This window comes from Microtus pennsylvanicus, chromosome 16 (genome assembly GCF_037038515.1).
Source record: "Microtus pennsylvanicus isolate mMicPen1 chromosome 16, mMicPen1.hap1, whole genome shotgun sequence".
NCBI lineage: Eukaryota > Metazoa > Chordata > Mammalia > Rodentia > Cricetidae > Microtus > Microtus pennsylvanicus.
In genome coordinates this window covers 40,010,994-40,031,199 of record NC_134594.1, presented here as the reverse complement: position 1 = coordinate 40,031,199, position 20,206 = coordinate 40,010,994, and the positions used below count along the sequence as shown (strand labels likewise).

The window sequence follows — 20,206 nt, the reverse complement described above, 5'->3', positions numbered from 1 at the left end:
TCCAAATCTCTAATAGTACTTACTAAATTCTTGTGTAAGTAAGTAGTCAATGAGTGGTTGTTGAGAAATAATTTAAAAGTTGGGTAGATTCTGATGTCACTTTCTTCAAAGCTTCCCTTTCAGATCTGCCCCATCATCAGTATCGTGTTCTCTCTTCAATCATCTTCTTGATTGCCGTGTCATAAAGCATCATATGTAAACTCAGAAGTTTATTCATTGCTCTGTAAATGTCACATTTACTTAAATGTCACATTGCTTAAAACCAAGCATTTGCTGTGTTTTAATCCTTTCCTATAATATATTATCAAATGTTATCATTTGTGCCTCCAACATGCACAGCAAGATAATTTAGATTCCACCTGTTCACAGTCACATGCTTGATATAAGGCAGCCTAGAATTTTCTCTGGTACAATGCACTAGTCAGGCAACCTCTCTTTTCTCATTCTTGCCACTCCAAATGTTAGCCTCCTCATGCTTATAGGAGTGATACTTTCAATTGAAAGCCAACTCTTATCACTTCCTATGTAATAATTTTCCTGTGACATTTCATTTTGTGTATAATAAATTTCAAATCATTTTAAATATCTAATAGATACCTATATGGCATTGTTTAGGATGATTTGTCCCTTTGTTCATCTTTTTCCTACCATCTTAAACCATTACATAATTGAAAATTAAAATGTGTAGGCACTGAGAAGTTGAAGTAATCATTCAAGTTCAATTTTAACTACTGGTCTGGTTGCAATGCCTGTAATTCTGAACAGTGCATCCCATCGTCCCTCGCACCCAGGCTGCAATGTGACTTGAAGAAGGGCTGCATGCATACATAACATTGAAGAAGATAATATATACTTTCATAGGAATCAGAATGATGAGAGTATTTATCAACAGTTTAGAAGAAAACATGCGGATGTGATAAATATAAGTTCATGACTAGAGTCTACCAAAGCGTATCATATGAAACACTGTGGAGTCATTGGAATTTGCACTAAAATATAAAGAAAACTAAAAGCGATAAGCTTTGTAAGAGAGTGAATATATAAGAAAAGAAATAATTGTAATATGGTTGGTAATTACAACACTTAAGGGCCAAGGTCTTATTTGTGGGTCACAATGGACCAGAATATGTGACAGTGATTTTGAATAACATTTGTGTTCCTCATGATTTCCAGTTAATCGTACACAGTTTTAAATGCTTGCAATGGGCTTACTCTTCAATATCTATCACAATAGTAAGTGAATAAATATGAAATTCTGGAAACATCTCAGTTGGTTGTCACTTCTTTTTCACTCATATTTCCTTCTCCATAGAGATTATTTAGCAGCAAAAGTACAGGGTGGGTTTGCAAGAAGAACAGTTGAGCAATCTGGCAACACAGCGTGAGAAGAGATTCAGAGAGCTCGGCCAGCAGAGTGCATAGTAGGTTTTTATAGATTCTGTTAAGGGAGCAAAACGCAGAAATCCCTTGATCAGTTTGGGACAAGATGTCAGGGGTACTTATGTAATTCAGTCAAAGTCTGGTCAGTGTGACCCCTGGCGAGTCTGAAGCTCAGGTACTGTTTTGACAAATGTGGTCGATCCCTAATTTGTTCACCTACTGAATTAGGTTGTTTTCTTTGTTTTTTGTTTTTGCTTATTTATTTGTTTGCTTGTACCTAGAAAATTGAAGTACTGAAATGACCTTAGAATAATAGCCATCTGCATAAGAAGTAGAAATATAACCAAAATGGGTTTTTAATTACACAATCAAAAGTGATTAACAACTTGGGATACAGCAACAGAAGCAGTAAAAAGAAGCATAATAATAAAACATATTTTAATTAAAATTTACCATGTGGACTCTTCTACAAGGCATAGGAAAAAAATGTATATGGTTTAATAGTAGAGGCTTGTGTGAAGGAAAGAGCTCCATAAAACCTCGAAATGATGTATGCAACTCAATAAATTGAACATAGCAGGAAAGGAATATTGGTAAATTTTAATCCCAGTTGCATTGAAATCATTCACACTAAGTATAGAAGATCTAAGCACACATTTATGTGCGTATTTCTTGCTCCCATTTCCATCTCCATTTTTATTGATATTATATTATAGTGCATCAGAAATAGCATAGAATTAGACAAAACACTTCATTTTGAAAGCCATGATTACCACATGTTTGCCAATTATTCTAATCCCCTGCCTGTTTTCCTATAAATTCTACCTCAAGTGTTTATTGTGAAAATGTGTCTTGATAAAACTGAGGATGTATGCAGAGATGTATATGTACAAAAATCTGCAGGCATTTACTACCGTGAATGTGGGCTTCAGGGTTTTTAGTTATGGTCTTTTAACCATCATAACCTTCCACTTCTTTCTGCTTATCGTTACAATACACATTTCTTAAGTATTTGGAAGTTGATACAAAGTTCTAAATATTTGATAAATATAAAATACAATACTTTTTAACTTATCTAAAAACTCATATTTCTTATTTTATAAATAAAATTGATTGATAGTTTAGTTAAATTTAAGAAAGATATGCAATGAATTTCACTTGAAGTACATACTTCTTCAAATAGGCTAAAAATTGCATCCAAGCTGTGTTATCATAAAGCAACATACAAGTACCGGGGAAAATAGCTAGGTTTATCGGAGCATTGGTTGCTCTGGCAGAGGACCTGAGTTCAATTCCTAACCTCCACATAGTGGCTCACAGGCATCTCTAACTCTGGTTCCAGAGGTACTAATAACTTCTTCTGTATACATGCATGTGATACACATACATACATACATGCAAATATATTCATACACATAAAATAACTCTTTAAGAAGGAACACACTAGCCTTATTTAATCAGAATGAAACTCAAACACTGGATGCGTATGTTGTTAGCAGATATTCTTTTGCTAAAGCTTCTGTCTCCAATATCATAAAGTCTTCCATCCCTCTGAATAAAAGCTAATTTAAGATTTCAATGAAAAAGATACACTATATTTATATTATATAACTCATGTTTTATTCATGTTTCATCATTCTTTTCAGAATATGTTGGGGATTGCCTGGTTGCAACAATATTTATATACCCTTAATCATAAGACAATAAAAAAATTAATTGCAAATATGTTTTTATTCTTTTGCCATTTCCCCAGATAATTTCGCATAAGATTCATGACTAGATTTTAAGATACACTGTCTTTAAATCCGTGGGTTATGAAATAATACTTTTAAAAATTAGTTTTAGTTGTAAGTTTTTTATGCTATATTTGACTTGAAAACAAGAAAAACTAATATGGTAATTTTATTTTACAATAAGCATGTGAGGTATAGTTTACTAAGGAACTTGAAATAGCAAGTTACTCAGAAACCAACTGAACACAGTCTCTAAAGAAGACCCTGGGAGGGGCAGCCTGAGCTGTATTTAGCATCTGTGAGAAAGTAAGTCCTCTGTGTTCATCTTCTCACATTCCGCTTGAGCAGGCAGAAAGCTCTAGCCAAAGCCAACAGCAAAGGTGAACACTTTTCAGTGTCTTCTTATTAGACATATGATTGCTGCCTATGGCTGAGTAACTTTTTCTAAAAGATATTTGATTGTGCTGCTTGTATAAGGATTGGAGATGTGGATCTATTACAGTTATGTCCTCAATGACAAATTGGACATATTTTTCAGGCTCAAGGAGGACAGCTGGTAAGGGAAAAATAATTAGTTTGAGCTAATTATTTTTAAAAAATACACTTGCTGTTTGAAAAAATTCTGTAACAACTATAAATCTATAATGCATAATATTCTAGTAGGGTATAAATATACAATGAGCATATTTACCTATGGTTACACTATTCTGTAAACTGATATATATCTCATTATGAACAGTGAAATAACTGAAGATAAAACCCATTTATGATGATATTGTAGGGCGAATAAAACACTTGGTAGTATATTTAGTCATCTTCACTCAAAGAAACATCTAATGTGTTTAAAAGATTTACTTACACACTTTTGATGTAGATCTCACATATCCTCAAAGCACATCTTATTCCTCAAAAGCATCAGTTGTTTGAATGAAAAATAATTAGTATTTTCCTTGGTATGAATAGATTAAAATGTTAGGCTTTTATAATGTGTAACTAATTTGTAGTGTTTTTATCTTTATATGTACTTATTCCATGTGTGTGCATGCATGCATATTTTCAAGCACATGCCACTGTGAATATGTGGAGCTCAGAGGACAACTTGCCAGCGGAGGTATTCTCTTCTCACTGCATCATTCTTTGTGATGGAACTCAGGATTTTTGGCTTAATTGCAAACACCCTTATCTACTAACACTCCCTGCTTGTTTGTGATGTTATTTAGGATAATCCAGTGACTTTGAGGTTCTATTCGAGACAATAAATTGCATGGCTTATTTACTTACATAAGTAAGTATTAGGGTCAATAAAATTTATGTGAAGCGGCTTTTATAGAGCGTTAACTGTTCCTGGATACAGGTGCAAGCAAAATACTGTGCAGCTTTTGCCCTGTTTTCAGTCTAAAGAGTTATTAAACAAATATAATGACCATCCACTTATTAAAAGACACGTACCACAAATACATGCGCAAATGCACCCAGAGAAAAGGAAGAAAGGAATGAATGAAGGAGAGAAGGCAGGAAGGAAAGGAAGGAAGGAAAGGTAAAGAAAAAACAAAACAACAAGAGAAAGTTTTTGATTTTCAAATAAATAATATGCCCAAATTGTCATTTAAAACATAATTTGCTCTTAAGAGCATTCAGTTTCCCAAAAATACTTTTGAATGTTCCAGCATCCCTTTAGAATGAAGATCTTCCAATTCTAGAATGAAGTTTCCAGGATGTTTTCTTGGCATTTCCTTAGCTAGTTCCTCTAATTGCTGTTGCTTTTATGGCACAAACTAGAACAAATAGATATGGAGAACAAATCTGAAAGATATCAGCACACTACGAAGAGAAGCCAGTTTAAAATTTGCAGTTTGGCAGTTGCTTTTTTATCTAAATTTAATACAAATAGTCATCTATTATTTCCTTGGTGCTCTGCTGCTCTTAAGTGAAGGGCCATTAGAACACTGCAGGTCACTGGGCCCGAGTACCTTTGGAGCACATGGTTGCATCCAAATGGTGACATTTGCTTTGTTGTCCCTGGGAAACTTCAGTGGACACTAAAGTCATGCATCTTTAATTTAGAAAATAGCTTATTAATCTGGTTAGTTATTAATCTGCCAAGTTAATGAAAAGGAAAGAAATAGTGATTTAGAAAAGCAATGCAGGAGAGAAATGGGAAGGAATGAAGAAGCTAGGAAAAGGAAGGATGAAGGGAGAGGTAGGTAAAGATGGAAGGAGAAAAGAAAGAAAATATGGATATTGCTTATTTTCCAATTGATCTATCTGTCAATGCAACTGATTTTTCTGGAGAATTTGGGGGGGGGGGCTAACTGCCTGACACTACTTTTTAACTTTCCAGCTAATGAAACAAACCCTTCTGTCCAAACAATGTGGAGGAAAGAACAAAAATAGTCATTTCCAGACCGTAAGCTATTTACAACCATCATGCCAACTATACAGTGAAGATCTCAGATAGCTGGGTCTGGCAGACCTTTGCCCTTTCACGTGATGAGTGACTCACAATGTTGATGATAATCTCAATCTAAATGAGTACCAGGAAGCCTTAGAAATCAATTTGTTTTCAGGGTGCTATTCACCTACGTTAGCTGAATATCCCAGACAGTAAATTATGTATATGGATGTCTTTCAATGCAAATTAAGGTTTATATATTTTCATGAAATACAGAAAAATGTACTTTAAAATGGGCATATAATCCTCAGTTATGTAGTTAAGACAAAAATAGAATTTGGGAAAGATCAGAGTTTGGGGTAGATTTTATCTTGAACTAAAAAGAGAAATGTGTTTTACTTGTAAAAAAAGAATGTCTTTTCTAAAATAAGATTGATTTAAACAACACTAATTAATAATCCAGGTAAAGCTTTACTAGTCGGCTCAAAAAAAAAATAAGAACCACATGACTATCGTTAGGTTAGGTGCTTCCAAGCAGAGACCAATCAACTTTGTTCTCCTGGAAGATGAATACTTAACTGTTTGCTTATGGCCAGCCATACAACTTCATTTAATATTGTGCGTGCCTTCAGTGACTGTGGCTATTACTAACCTTCAGCCTCAAAGGCAGTGTGCAGGTAAACTATGCCGGCAAGGATACATTCTTTCTAGTACACATTTAACTTAAGGAAACCTGTTCTCTTTCACTAAACTCCATGGAAAGAATTCTTCTCATTTCCCTTTCTTAGAAAGTTTGGCGTTGTTGATGAGCTTTATGATTTGGTCAGATAATTCAATTGGATTGTAGAGGTTATTTTTTCTATTCATACTTTTCCGGATCTTCCTTTTCTTCCTTCCCCACTTGTTAAACCTCTATTCATTTCTCTTGCTTTTAAAAGTCAGTTCTCTAAGTCCTCTTTGAAACTACCATATTTTTTAGGAATAATAAAAGAGTAATTTAAGAAAAGTCTCCTCACATTTACTTACTGTTTTACTTATGTGTGTGTGTTCGTGCATATCTGTTTTACACTATACTTGAGGAATTCAGGGAACATTTTGGGAAGCAGGTCCTCTCTTTCTACCATGTGAGTTCTGAAGATCAAACTAAGGTTTGGGGCTTAAAGTGAGTAGCTTTAACTGCTTAACCATCTAACAGGACCCACAGCAAAATTTTATAAAAAAATATAAATGTGAGCTCTACTCAATATATTTAGACTCCAAACATAATCATTAGTGAATTTCTGTATTGCAAGTCATTAAGGTTTTAAGTTACAATTCTTTTTTTTTTCTTGAGAAATAAGATTGTTGAGTAGAAGAACATCCCATAATGTTTAACTAAGAAACCACAGGGCAGGGAACCCTGACTGCTCTTTGGACTGGAGAGGGAGGGGGAAAGGAGTGGGGGGAGGGGGAGAAGGGTGGGAGGAGGGGGAGGGAAATGGGAGGCTGGGAGGAGGTGGAAACTTGTTTTTTTTTCTCATTTTCTCAATAAAAAAAAGATTTAAAAAAAAGAATCAATAGATTAATTAATTTAGGTAATTGTTTTTCAATAATTATCTCTCTCCTTCCCACAATTTTTAGTAAACATACTAGGATATGTGAAGGCAAACACGATTAAAATGAGCTAAGTTTTGATATTTCTATTAATTATAATCTATGTTGCCAGTAACTGAGCTAGGCTTTAATATTTCTGTGAACTATAATCTATTGTGCCAGTTTTTCACCAGCCAAAATTCCCATGAACTCGTGAATTATTGTGTAATCTAGTTATTGTTTTATTAACTAATAATTTTGCTATTATTACATCAAGAAGGAAATATTTCCAGTCATTAATCCTGCTCTATACAATATAATGAGTCAAGATGGTGGACTTAAGTGGGCATTAGAAAAACTGAATTAAGTTTTCATTTAAAAAACAAGGTTAAGAACTAGTTACATGGCTGAGACTAGGAAAGCACCCAAAGACAAATCCATGAGAATGAGTTCAGTTCCTGAACCAAAGCGGTAGAAGAAGATACATGAGTCTTCTAACTGCCCTCTGATAGCCACACACTCTGGCATGTGGATATCATACACATAGCAAGATATAAATGAGCAAATTAAATAAATGACATTCAGATTTGTTTAAAAACATGAACAAGATTGAAACGCATATAACATAAGAAACAACGTATTATGTCACATAAATAATGCAGATATCAATACATTATTTGAGGACTCATTATGTTTAATTATTTTTAGAATAGTAATATTTCTAACACATTGCTCAAACACTGAGAATAAAGGGATGTTTCATTTCCATTTTCTACAAGTATCTTATGTTTCATGAATACTGTCGAATGTATTTAAGATATAGTAAAGGTTCTGCTGATAATTCACTCGGTTCTCATGGCACAAAGACTTTGGTAGACTGAATTTCTTCCTAGGCAGGTGCTAGACACTAAGCACATACAAATAAGTACGATGTGGTTGGTTCTGAAACTCACAACATAATTCTTATTTATTTAATTTGCCATTGTAACATTGTACTTCATTAATCTAATATTATGTTAATTAAAATTTGCACAATATTTTATCTTTTTATGTGTCTAGTACTTGAGTTTAAAATAAACACATCCATAAATGTTTAATACAATGTGTAATTATATTTTTTATATATGATGAAGGCTTTCTTCCCCTCCTGAACTCATGTGTCAGAATGTAAGTGCCCATAGAGTAGTTCTAGCCCATGTAGGCAAAACTCTCAGGAATGGACTTGATTTCCTTGTGCAAGAGAAAAATTAGCCCCTTTCCTTATTTGCCATGGGAGAAACAGAAGGAAAATGAATGCAAACCAGGTCGTGGGCCCCTGAAGGGCAGCAGATCTGCCACTGCCTTCATCTAGGACTTTCCAGGCCTCAAACATATGACACTTGGTTGCTGTGCAATGTGAACAAACCAGTTCTTGGTGTACATGTGTATATATGAAAAGAAAAACATATTTTAATAATTCTAGATGCTTTGAAATTAAGTTTGCAAAATGTCGTTAAGTGAATTATATGAATTTTTTAAGCCTAGGACTTTGATACAGATGAAAATATAGAAATCATTCTTCAACTATGGGCAATTTAGTCACATGGCTTTATTTTGTAAGTTGTGCTGAAAGATTCAGTGGCATTAAATTTTTTTTAGTTGGGCATGTAATAATAATAAATGTACTAATTCATTAAATTGAAAAAAGTCATTTTCGACATATTTTAAACTAAAAGATTTTTAGAACAATTAATTATATGAGATCAATATTAAAATTTGGTCAAATGTATAAAAATATCACAGTAATAGAAAATCCCCTTAGAAAGAATTTAATGTGCACTTCATGAGCAAATTTAGTCTAAGTAGTTTTGTTTATGCAAAATGAGGCACAAGAGATGATCTTGGAGGAAATCCTATTTTTATTCCTTCTTGTCTGTGGTTTATTCTTTTCTGTTTCACTACTGTTGTGGTTTAGACAAGAAAGGTCCCATAAACTTCCTGTTTTGCCCAGTGATGGGCATTCAGACTGGGATTAGATCAGGAGGGTTCTTACTTCACCTGTAGATCATTCATGTCATTCATGACTTGACAAATACCTGGATTGTGGACAATGAATAAAATGCAGAACTAATAAGGAGACATGCTGGAGAAGTAGTCCAATTAATGTGCCCTGGCCGACCACACTTTGCTATTGGTCCAGACTCTTTTTGATTCAAGGCATGCATTGTCATGTACTCTGCCTGATTCCAACACCATGATGTTATACCACTGCCCAGTCTCAAAGCAATGGAGGCAATTGGTCATAAGGGGAAGCTCCAAAATCATGAATTTGAATATGTCTTTCCTCCTTCAGCTGTTTTACTTAGGTACAGCTCTAGAAAACTAACATGGCTGGAGTCTCTCTTCCTTTAATGGATTATGTAATGTGTTTATTTTTACCATGTGTGTAAAGACAGAGCATGAGTTTGTTTACTACGTGAAAATCGTTTTGCCTGTTCATTATATAAATATGTCAAAATAACGGAAACAACGTGTGAACATTTTCATTAGCGGGCAACTCTGCTAGTGGAAAGATGACTGCCTTCCTTTCTCATGCTCTCCTTGCCCAATTAGACTTTAATTATTCCTGGTGGCACTAAATTCACTATATCACTTCACTTTGTAAAGGTGAGAGTTTAGAGATACTTTATATTCTGCTATTGATGATTTTGATTTAAATATGAAATTATCATGGGAAAATAATGAGGAAACACGGAATAGTTTTAAAACTTTCTGAAGTCACAGCTTTTTGAAGCAGAATTTTTCATTAATTCAATTTCTGCTAAAGGTGGAGAAATTATCTCCAATGTACAGTTTTCATATGAGATCATTCACAGATCATTTTATAATTCTGTTAAAACGAAGTTAATTAAAAATAACTGTTGTGGTGCTTTATATTTGAAAATAACCCGGCCTTACTTCCTTTGAATGATTCAGGCTTGGCTTCATTACAGAAAGAAGACAATCAAATGTTGACTTGCATGGGTTTTAGACTTTATGGAGAAAGAGGGGGAGACAGGGAAGGTGGTAGAAAGGTATAAAGTTAGAGACCCTGAAGGAGTGAAAGCAAAGGGAGGGAGGGAGGGCGAGCATAGAACAAGACAATATTGCAGTGATCAAGGTGTCTGCTTCAGCGATTAGGGAAGGATTCCCTGAGGATGGAAGGGTGGAACAGTTTCAGTAACGACCTGAGGAAAACAGATACTATGCAAACTGCTAACTGTGCCTTTCTAAATAGTGTCTGTGTTCCCACTAACACATTGACTCACAGTTTTGATGCTTCTAGGAAAACACCATTTTAAATACAGTGTGAATCATTTGGAATGTAAAGGTTCTGTCAGTAAATAAAGATTAATCATTAAAATTTAACTGCATACATACACCTACATTTGGATGTCAAATTTAATGTGGAATTGACTCATGAACATGTGATCATAGCATGTAACTTCTTGTTTAATTTGAAATTTTTAAATTTAAATTATGCATATAATAATTCAAGAATTGTATAGAAATAATTAAATAACTGCCACTTTCATTTCAACTTTTTAAATTTTAAGCTAATGATTAATAGTTGGCTGTCTATGAAAGGGGCAGTGTGATAATTCAGTGCACAAGTACAATCAGTTGGGATAGTCAGCATGGTTTCTCCTTAGCCTTACACTGTATGTGGTATCCTGGAATCCCTTTCTGGTAGGCACTGATAACATATATAGTATGTGAGCAATGGTCACCTTGCCTCACTGTAGAACAACACGGCTTGGTGCTCGCACTTGCTTTTCCACATACTTATTTTCTAACCTTCCTCTAGTGACACTCTACAAGTCATCCCACCCCATAGTGATGGTAACTCTATATTCATATTACAATATTTTAGAATTTCTAAGCAAGAGAGACTATGACACACTTATAATCCTATGCCTAAATTATTTTACTTAGTATAATATCTTCCACATCTCTCCAATTTTGACTATTTATAGCATATCCTTTTTAATGTAAAATAACATTCCCTTGCATATATAAAACCTATGAAATATTTATCTCATCCATCCTTCTATAAATGAGAAAGCATATTGATTCCATGTCTAAATGTGTTAGTTTAATTTCACTTGCTGTGACAAAATACTCTGACAAAAAGTCACTCAGGGAATAAAGAGTTTGATTCCACCTCCAATTCAAGGCGAAGTTGTAGTATCAACACATCCAAGGTCAAAAGTTGCAAGAAATAAACATATGCATGCTTAGTACCCAACTAGTTTTGCCCATTCTCATTCTGTCCAGGGTCCAACTAGTTAGTGATGCTGCCCACTTTCAGGCTACATCTTCTCTCATCAATCAGACAGTCAACATATTCTGTACAGACATGCCAAAGGGCCAAATTGTTTTCAAGATGCATTATTCTCATATAAATTGTGCAAATCTGGAAAGGGCCTACTAAGAACCTAGGAATTTTACTTAAGCTTGGTGATTGCACTGTTATGTCCTTTTCCTTTTATACACCACGTTGATGGTGTCACTGTTCATGTGGCCGAGCCCTTTCTAAAGAATCAGGCGGTCACATGAGTAGAAATCTTAGTTTCCTAAATGAGTGAGTGGTGGTTTTCACAGATCCTGTCAACTCCAAATCTCCAAGTATCAGTATGGCTAGCCCACTTAAAGCCACTCTATTGACCAAAATTATCTCACGGACTTGATGATATGTACCCTGTGGTATAAAGTATCAGACATAGTGTGAGAATCCAAAATGTAAGGTAACTACAAATAAAATTTATGGACTGTATTTTAGGTAGCTAGAAGAATTTTAACTATGGAAGTGATGTGTTTGAAGAAATGGTTATACATAGTAAGTTTGCAGTAAATAAAAGTATCAAAGAGTTACATGATACCTCATTAGTATGTCAGATTCATTTATCTATATCAGTTTAAAGTTAGAATAAATACTTTACTCTTTTATATTACCTCCTGCTATTCCAAAACTGAGCTGCATTCTCCTTTTCCTACTTTCTAGTCTCCGTTTATAATCATATATCATATGCATTGTATTTTATTTATCCCACTGTTTCAACATTTTTATTTTTTTATTGAGCTATATATTTTTCTCTACTCCGTTCCCTTCCTCTTCCTTCTACTGTATCCCATGATCCCCATACTCCCAATTTACTCAGGAGATCTTGTCTTTTTCTACTTTCAATGTAGATTAGATCAATGGATGTCTCTCTTACAGTCCTTTTTGCTGTCTAGGTTCTGGTGTTGTGAATTGTAAGTGATTTTTTTCTTTGCTTTATGTATAAAAGCCATTTATGAGTGAGTATATTATATATATATTTTAGATTTATTTATTTATTATGTATACAACATTCCTTCCATGTATGTCAGAAGAGCGCACCAGATCTCATTATAGATGGCTGTAATCAATCATGTGGTTGCTGGGAATTAAACTCAGGACCTCTGAAAGAGCAATCAGTGCTCTTAACCTCTGAGCCATCTCTCCAGCACCTATATTATATATATTATTTATTCTATTTGTCTTTCTGTGTCTGGGTTATATCACTCAATATGATTTTATACAATAGATAAGTAAAAATTCAGTAATTCTTATTTTACCTGTTCAACTTGCAATGATTAGGGTAATATTTGACATACCAAATGATTAGAATGAATAGATGATTTGGTTGAATGATTGAATGGACTCAAACTCTATAATAGTCCCTCTCATTCTTATCATAGAGCTGTACTTATTCATGTATTTGATATATGAACCCCAAAATACTTGAATATTTAATACACAGTTAATGATATTTCTGTTTTTCCAAGTCTTTAACTAAATATTTAACTAAATATTTCAAATGGCTCTTCATGGCTGAGGTCCATGATTGCACTTTGGTAGATCTTAAAGAACATTCCAATATTCTCACCTTAAAATTAGCTACCTAACATAATTTTTAATATGTTCTTAGTTAATGTTTAAATGTTTTGTGTGTGAATTATACATGTAGTGTTTGTGGGTGCACATGTGTGTGTGTGCACGCACACACAAGCTCGACTTAGGTATCTTCATAAGTCACATTTCACATTATTTTGAGACAAATCTCTTACTGAATCTGGAGTTAGATGATTCAGCTAGACTCTCTGGACAACAAGTTCCAGGCTTCTGTTTCCTTCCTCTCAGCACTGGAAGCTGCAGAAGAGCTGCCACAATGGGCTTTTACGTGGACATTCAGGATCCAAATTCAGCGCATTGTGTTTGTGCAACAAGCACTTTACTGAGAGTCATTTCCCTACTTCAAATGTATATATCTTAATTCATCTGTTAACATAAGAAAGATTAGGATTTTATTTTGCAAGAAAGTTGCAATATGAAACTAAATGTCCACTATTTCTTAACAGGATACAGTAAGTTAATACATGTTTTTAAAGCTATTTCATAAGGAATATATATATATATATATATATATATATATATATATATATATATATATATATATATATAAATATTTTCCCAGATATTTATAACTGGCAGAGTATGTTTCTGTATCATAGACATGAAGAAAGAAAGTATCTTTGGTTGGTTAGATATAATGTCTCCTAACATTTCACACCTACATAAAATGGATATTATAATAAGTGAGCTTCAGAACATTTTGTATATCTCAAAGCGAAAAAAACATCTGGCAATGAAAATAAAGGAGAGCCTACTGTTTCTTGAAATTTTTTATGTTATAATCACTTTCAAGTCTTTATTTTGTGACAAAGGCAGAAAATGTTTTATAGAAATAGCAAAATTCAAGATGTTGGAGTGTATTTTATATGTGAGATCTGAATTACATCCTGTTTCAGAATTGTGTGTCTGGAAAAACACTGCATTTCACAAGGTTTTAATTGATACAGACAGGAAGAGAATTGCTTCTCTTTTCAAGTTTCAATTTGTGGGAGATTTCCTTACATTACAGACCAAAATGTTTGTCACTTGCAAACTGCTTCAATCATGTTTTCTGAAAACCATATCTGCATTCATGAGCAGAGGAAAATTTATTGCCCCCAAGTCATAACATGGTGCATCATAAGTCATTTCAAAGGACAAGGTTTGTTAAGTGCACATTGATGGTACCTTTAGTGTCCTGCTTTTGAACCCAAAAGAAAGCCACTTCTGTCTCAGCCACCCATTGCATCAGCCGGGAAGGCGGGTGCAGTGAACATGTTGCTCTAAGTTAATTAGAGAGGGCGTGGAGGGAAAGTGTGTGGTTTACAACACAAAATCGCAGTTCTGCCTCGCGCCAGTGGCTCCCCTCGTTTAACAGCCAGCCTCCAGCAGCTGGACCTGTTTGGTTTCCACAACTTTTAGAGCAAAGTAAAGGATTCCGTGATTCTCCCAGGCTGTGCACCATCTGTGATCAGGCCACATTTTCCTCTTGACCTCCTTCAAATAATATCCTCGAGCTGGAGGTTTCTATACTAGGATGATACTGATTTAGCTTAAATAGCTCTGGTTATTAATAATCCGTCCTACATCATCCAATTCTGCACAAAATCAACTAGTCCATCGGGAAGCTATTTCTCACTAAAGCTCCTAAATTCATGCTTGAGTATGCCTGTGCCTGGGATGCTATGCACTTTGGTCATGCTTATGTAATACAAGTTCTTGGTACAATCTGCCTCTGGATAACTATTTTGATGAATGCTACATTTCAGAGTTTCCTTTCAATCTCAAAGTTTTGTATTGCCTAACTCTGCTTGTAAATTTCTATTGACTAACCATCTACAAATATATGAACAATGAAGTCTTTCATACTGTTTCTAGAAAGTTCAACAAAAAATTTTCTTCTGTAATTTCGAATGAAGAAAAAAGTTAAGAGAAAGGAATGGATTTCTTACTTCTATCACTTCAATCCTCTCTTTGTTATAGAAATATAAGTATGTTCCACATAGGCTTACATTGTTCTACTTACCACCACAAAAGGTGGCCCCAAATCCCTCGAAGAGCAAGAAATTTCACAAGTGCAATCCCACTGTTTTCTTTGGTTGTCATATATAATGTAACAATGCTAATATCTAAGCTAGCTTCATGGCTCTTAACTGTGAGGACACTGTTTATCATTACTGGACTAAAGAACAGACTCAATATTCACTTTTCAATAACTATATTCCCTCCCTGGCTTTCCCATATGTCTTTCTGGCTTATTATTATTATTATTATTATTATTATTATTATCATAATCATCATCATTATTTATCCATAATCTCACTCCTTGTGTGATCTTTTTTCAAATGTGATTACTATTCTCAGTATTATACCTAGTATTAGAAGAGCTTCCATCACTGGTTCTTTGATTTCATAGATATTCTTACTCACTAATGATTTTTTTTAAAAATACACAGATGGATACTGAAGAGAATAGTTCTAATTCCTACTCAATGGTTTATTAAAAGAAAAATTGAAAATATTAAGAAATTTGCTTATGCCATGTTCTTTAATTTTGTTCTGAACTCAAGTTGGAGTTATGGAAATATTTATTGCAAATTTTTCTATTTATTTATGTTTCAATGTGAACACGTATTCATGAATGCATGTGTGTGTGTGTGTGTGTGTATTCCATAGGTAATCCATGTTTAAGTCAAACAACAACTTTCAGGAATCAGTTCTCTCTTTGAACCATGATGGCCTCAGAGATCAAACTCAGGCTATCAGACGTGAGGGATGGTGCCTTTATATGTTGACACATCTTGTTGGCTCTTATAGAGATATTTTAAAGAGTAAAACAAAAGTGAAATAAGAGGCTTTTAAGATGAAGGATGCTACTTTTCTAGGATAGTAAGATCATTGCATAAAGAGTTGCATAGTGCCAAATCCAGAGAGTATTATAAAAAATTATACATAGAACATAGTAGAGGCGATGCAGTTTAAGATGGTGGTAATAGTATGACTATAAAAGCTTAAGTCTATAATAGGAAAAGATAGTGGAAGAAAAGTAGTATTGCCTTTTCTGAGTGTGTTTAAGTGAGACTCAAGAATTCACCAACACAAATTGGCATTTGGTATTTTTTTTCTTTTTGGAGGGTTGGGGTAATGAGTGTGGTGAAAACAGGAAGTTAGTGTGATCTGGGTTCATTGTATGAAATTCCCAAACAATCAATAAAAAATATTACATTGGGAAAAAGAGACATTTTACAAATATTAAAATGTGTTTTTATGTTGCACATAAGTGCATGTCCTGAATTTCAGTCCCTATAGTTTTCATTAATATTGTGACTGAAGAAACTAAAAAGGAAGCTCATTCATGCTTGGCATCTTAAAACCCAGTTCATTTACACTTGCCATCATCAAAGTATGACCACAGGTTTTCTAAAATTATTGTTTGACATTTATTGGCAATTTCAGAGAAAAATGTCTTATTCAAGAATGATTTCATAAAAACTCTAACATCTCTTTAAATATCTAGACATCCCAATGGGATCCAGAATGATAGTACAATGTGGCCTGTCTTCACAAGTACCGAACAAAAATACCTAACTTTGAACACAGAGAAACCAAGAATAAACTCTAAGCTCCGTGCTCCACAATGCCGATTTTGGAAACAATTTTTTCCTAAAGTCTTGGAAATGACAGGTATGTGTTTTTTTGTTTTAATTCGCTTATTTAGTAGATTGATGGTGGGTTGTGCAAAATTAGGGGAAAATGGAATATTGAGTGTTGAAAAAGTCTTTACTTGATCTAGCTTGAATGATAAAATGGGGTGTAAGTGGCATTTTTCTAAATAGAGAGAAAGTTGTCTGGTTGGATGATCAGGGAAGAGGCAAGGACCTGAGAGGGAAGGAAGGTGATAAATTTTCATCCAAATATGCTGTATGAAAAAATGTTTACAAAAATTAAGGCAAGATAACCTGTAAGGTGATTGGTGTGCAAACAGGAGGATGTGCATTTTGTTCCCAGCACCACAAAGTATCTGAGTTTGTGGTCATGGTACATATTTGTAAATGCAGTGCTGGGAGGACAGGAGAAGAGGACTCCTTGGGAATTCTATTAGAGTCAGTGACCTCCAGGTTCAGTGAAAGAACCTTTCTCAAAAAGTATGGAGTTTTCTCACATAAAAAAGAACACATACATAAAAAAATATGTATTCCTTCTCAACTGTGGTTAAAATTAAATGTGAGATAATTGTTGCCTTAGTTATCTAGGTAGAATTACTAATTTTAATCTTGGAAATATTTAGCATTTATATCTCTAAGATACTTTATTAACTAGGATTATTTTAAGCACAATTCATTAATGTTGTCTCCAGAAGTTAATATTTTTTGCTTTTATTATTATTAAATATCAAAGATTGCTAGTAGAGTACCAACCTAATTCCACAGTGCATGTTAATTCTTTATGATTCGAAGTTTAATATTTTGTTGAATTTGCAACCATCTCATATTATCAAGAATTTTCTGTTTCAACTCATTTTAATTTAGACTTTTCATGTGCATCTACAGAAAACTTATTAAGGAAAAATGATGGCAACATTGTCAATTTTATTTTTTAATTATTAAATTTTATTTGACCATCTAAAGATATTTTCTTTGGTGAGAAGTATCATATTCATGATCAAACTTGAAAATGTGTGGAATTGTTATCTAATGTTAGTTTAATAATCATGTACTATTTGTTCATAATTTAAATGTTTTATTTTTATTAAAATAAAATTTCAATGAGCCATCACATGACAGGTCATTTATAGAAAACTCATTGCCAAAGTGTGTGTTTGAAATAAAAAATAATGCATATTGTTGATTCCTTTTTCAGAGAATTTGGGTTAGTTTAAAAAAATAAGCATCTCAGCGAAGTGTCAGGATGGTTAATATGCCCTTTGATTATCGACATTGATCATCAAACTTGTAATGGTGTACTTTATCTGTTTGAAAGGGCTTAATGATCTATCTGTGCTCTGAGTAAGACTAAATGTTCTATGACATAATATATATCCAGAGCGGAGTCTCTGTGTCTCTTGGCAGAGCAACAGTGCTGTCCTTGTGTTCTCCGGGTGTGAGGAACAATGAGGTAACTCACATGATCTGCCAAGAAACCCAAACAGATACCACTGAACATACCACAAACCCCAGATTCTGGTCTCTGGAAGAGATCAACTTAAAGGAGAGGGTGAGGTTTTACAGGGAAGAATTATTAATGAGCGTCTGAGTAAGTAAATGTAAGTGATTTGATTCTTTAGTTATTGATGTTCCATGACTAAAGTACCAGCAATTTTGAAAGTAGGATGCAAAAAGATCTATTTGAAAATTTTAGTTTAGGACTCCTACTGCTTCTGAAAGCAGTGAGCATCTCTTAACCTTAAAAAGAAAAGTTTCCAGAACACATTAATTTTCTATGGACTAAATTTAGTGTGTCTTGAAATATAATTTCTTATTTGTTAGATTTCTAGTGTATTCTGAATATTCCTCCAAATGAGTTCAAATGTAATATATTTTCTAGGTGTTTGAAGAGATGACTCATTGGGTAAACAACTCATTGAATAAGCACAGAGACCTGAGCTTGGAATCTTAGCACTAACTTTAACCCCCAACACACACCAGAATATATCTTTTTTTCTATGACCCACCTTCAGTAATACCCAAATAATAATCCACAACTGTGCATCCATCCATACTCATGCGTGCTCACACGCATGTGCGCGCGCGCGCACACACACACACACACACACACACACACACACATCACTCCACACATGCATAGTGAAACAAAGACACTGAGAGAGACAGAGACAGCAAATTTTATAATTATGCTGACCTGCCCTGGGTACACCGTCCCTTTAAGAGACAAGCCCTGCCCACTTCCAATCTTCTCCTTTCTTCCTGAGACAAACTGGTCTTCACTTTCCCTCCCCCTCTCTATTTCTCTCTCTCCCCCCAGTTCTTCTTCTGAAGAGGCACCCTTTGCCTCCCTTGTCCCCCCTCCTCTTCCCTCTCTTTCTGTCTCTTCTCTCTTTTTCTATCTCTTACTGCCATGTCTCCCTACCTTCCCAGATCCTCCCAATATCCACTAAATAAACTCTCCATACCCAAGCTCTCTCTGCATGGCCTATCTGTCTGTCTCCCACCCGTGTGGGACCTGCCAGGGTCATATATGACATAAATCATAACAGAGAAAAATTAATATGTATCTGCACAGATATTTTAAAGTTAAAGGCAAATAAATTATATCATTTGGAGGACAATGTATTCATTTAAAATTGTCACAATAGTCTGAGTTTTATAAATAGTTAATGTTAGGAAGATTTCTAAAATATATAATCAAACTATACCTTACATTTTTCAGGTATTAAAATTTGTATGTTTTGTTGAGAGGTGGTAATGCACGCCTTTAATCCCAGTACTTGTGGGTCAGAGGCAAGGCAGGTGAATCTCTATGAGTTCAAGGCCAGCCTGGTCTCCAAGAGCTAGTTTCAGGACACAACCCAAAGTTACAGAGAAACCCTGTCTTGATAAACAAAAACAAACAAACATTGTAAGTTTTATCTTTAAGGTTTCAAATATAATATTTTAAGGACTGAAGTTATTTTTTCCCAAATGTAGATCTACAAAGAAAAGAAACTTTCAAAGAATTACTACTGACTGCCTTTCTTGAAACAAGAAATGCTTACTTCACTTCAAATGAAAAAGCAATACGCTTTCTAAGCGCCACTTCAGTTATAGTTTACATTAGAGCAATAAATGTTCTCAAATTTAATGATTCTTAAGACTCGTTTAAACACATGGCTTCCAGCACTTCACTTCCGGGCTATACTTCAGTCCATGCCTACTGTTATTGCATGCCCTGTAAGAAACAAAATGTCTCATGTTTGTATCAAATATTTTTCTGTTTGTATTTCTCTGAAAATATTATCATATAGGAAGTCATAGTTATTTTTAAAAGGAGACAGAAATTATCCATTCATTGTCATAAGTGATAGAAATATAGGATGAAAGTTAATAGAAAATATTTTAGCTTCATTTTATCTTACAAGGAAACACATTACACACAGCAATTTCTCGACTGATATTTGAGTAATCATGGAGGATTATTCTTGACCAATCTAAAGAAGACCCTCTCTAAATTTAAGTGCTCTTGGGGTCTGTGGAGAAG

The 20,206-nt window shown here is 34.2% G+C and overlaps 1 protein-coding gene across 1 annotated transcript in view; it reads left to right on the top strand.

The window, feature by feature from the left end:
- The window catches only part of Bche (butyrylcholinesterase), a 53,244-nt gene that overhangs the window by 25,679 nt on the left and 7,359 nt on the right, over window positions 1–20,206 (top strand). The window contains exon 3 of the mRNA XM_075950593.1: window positions 16,530–16,696. Coding sequence (XP_075806708.1) covers window positions 16,530–16,696 — 167 coding nt within the window. The remainder of the gene's footprint in view (window positions 1–16,529; window positions 16,697–20,206) is intronic.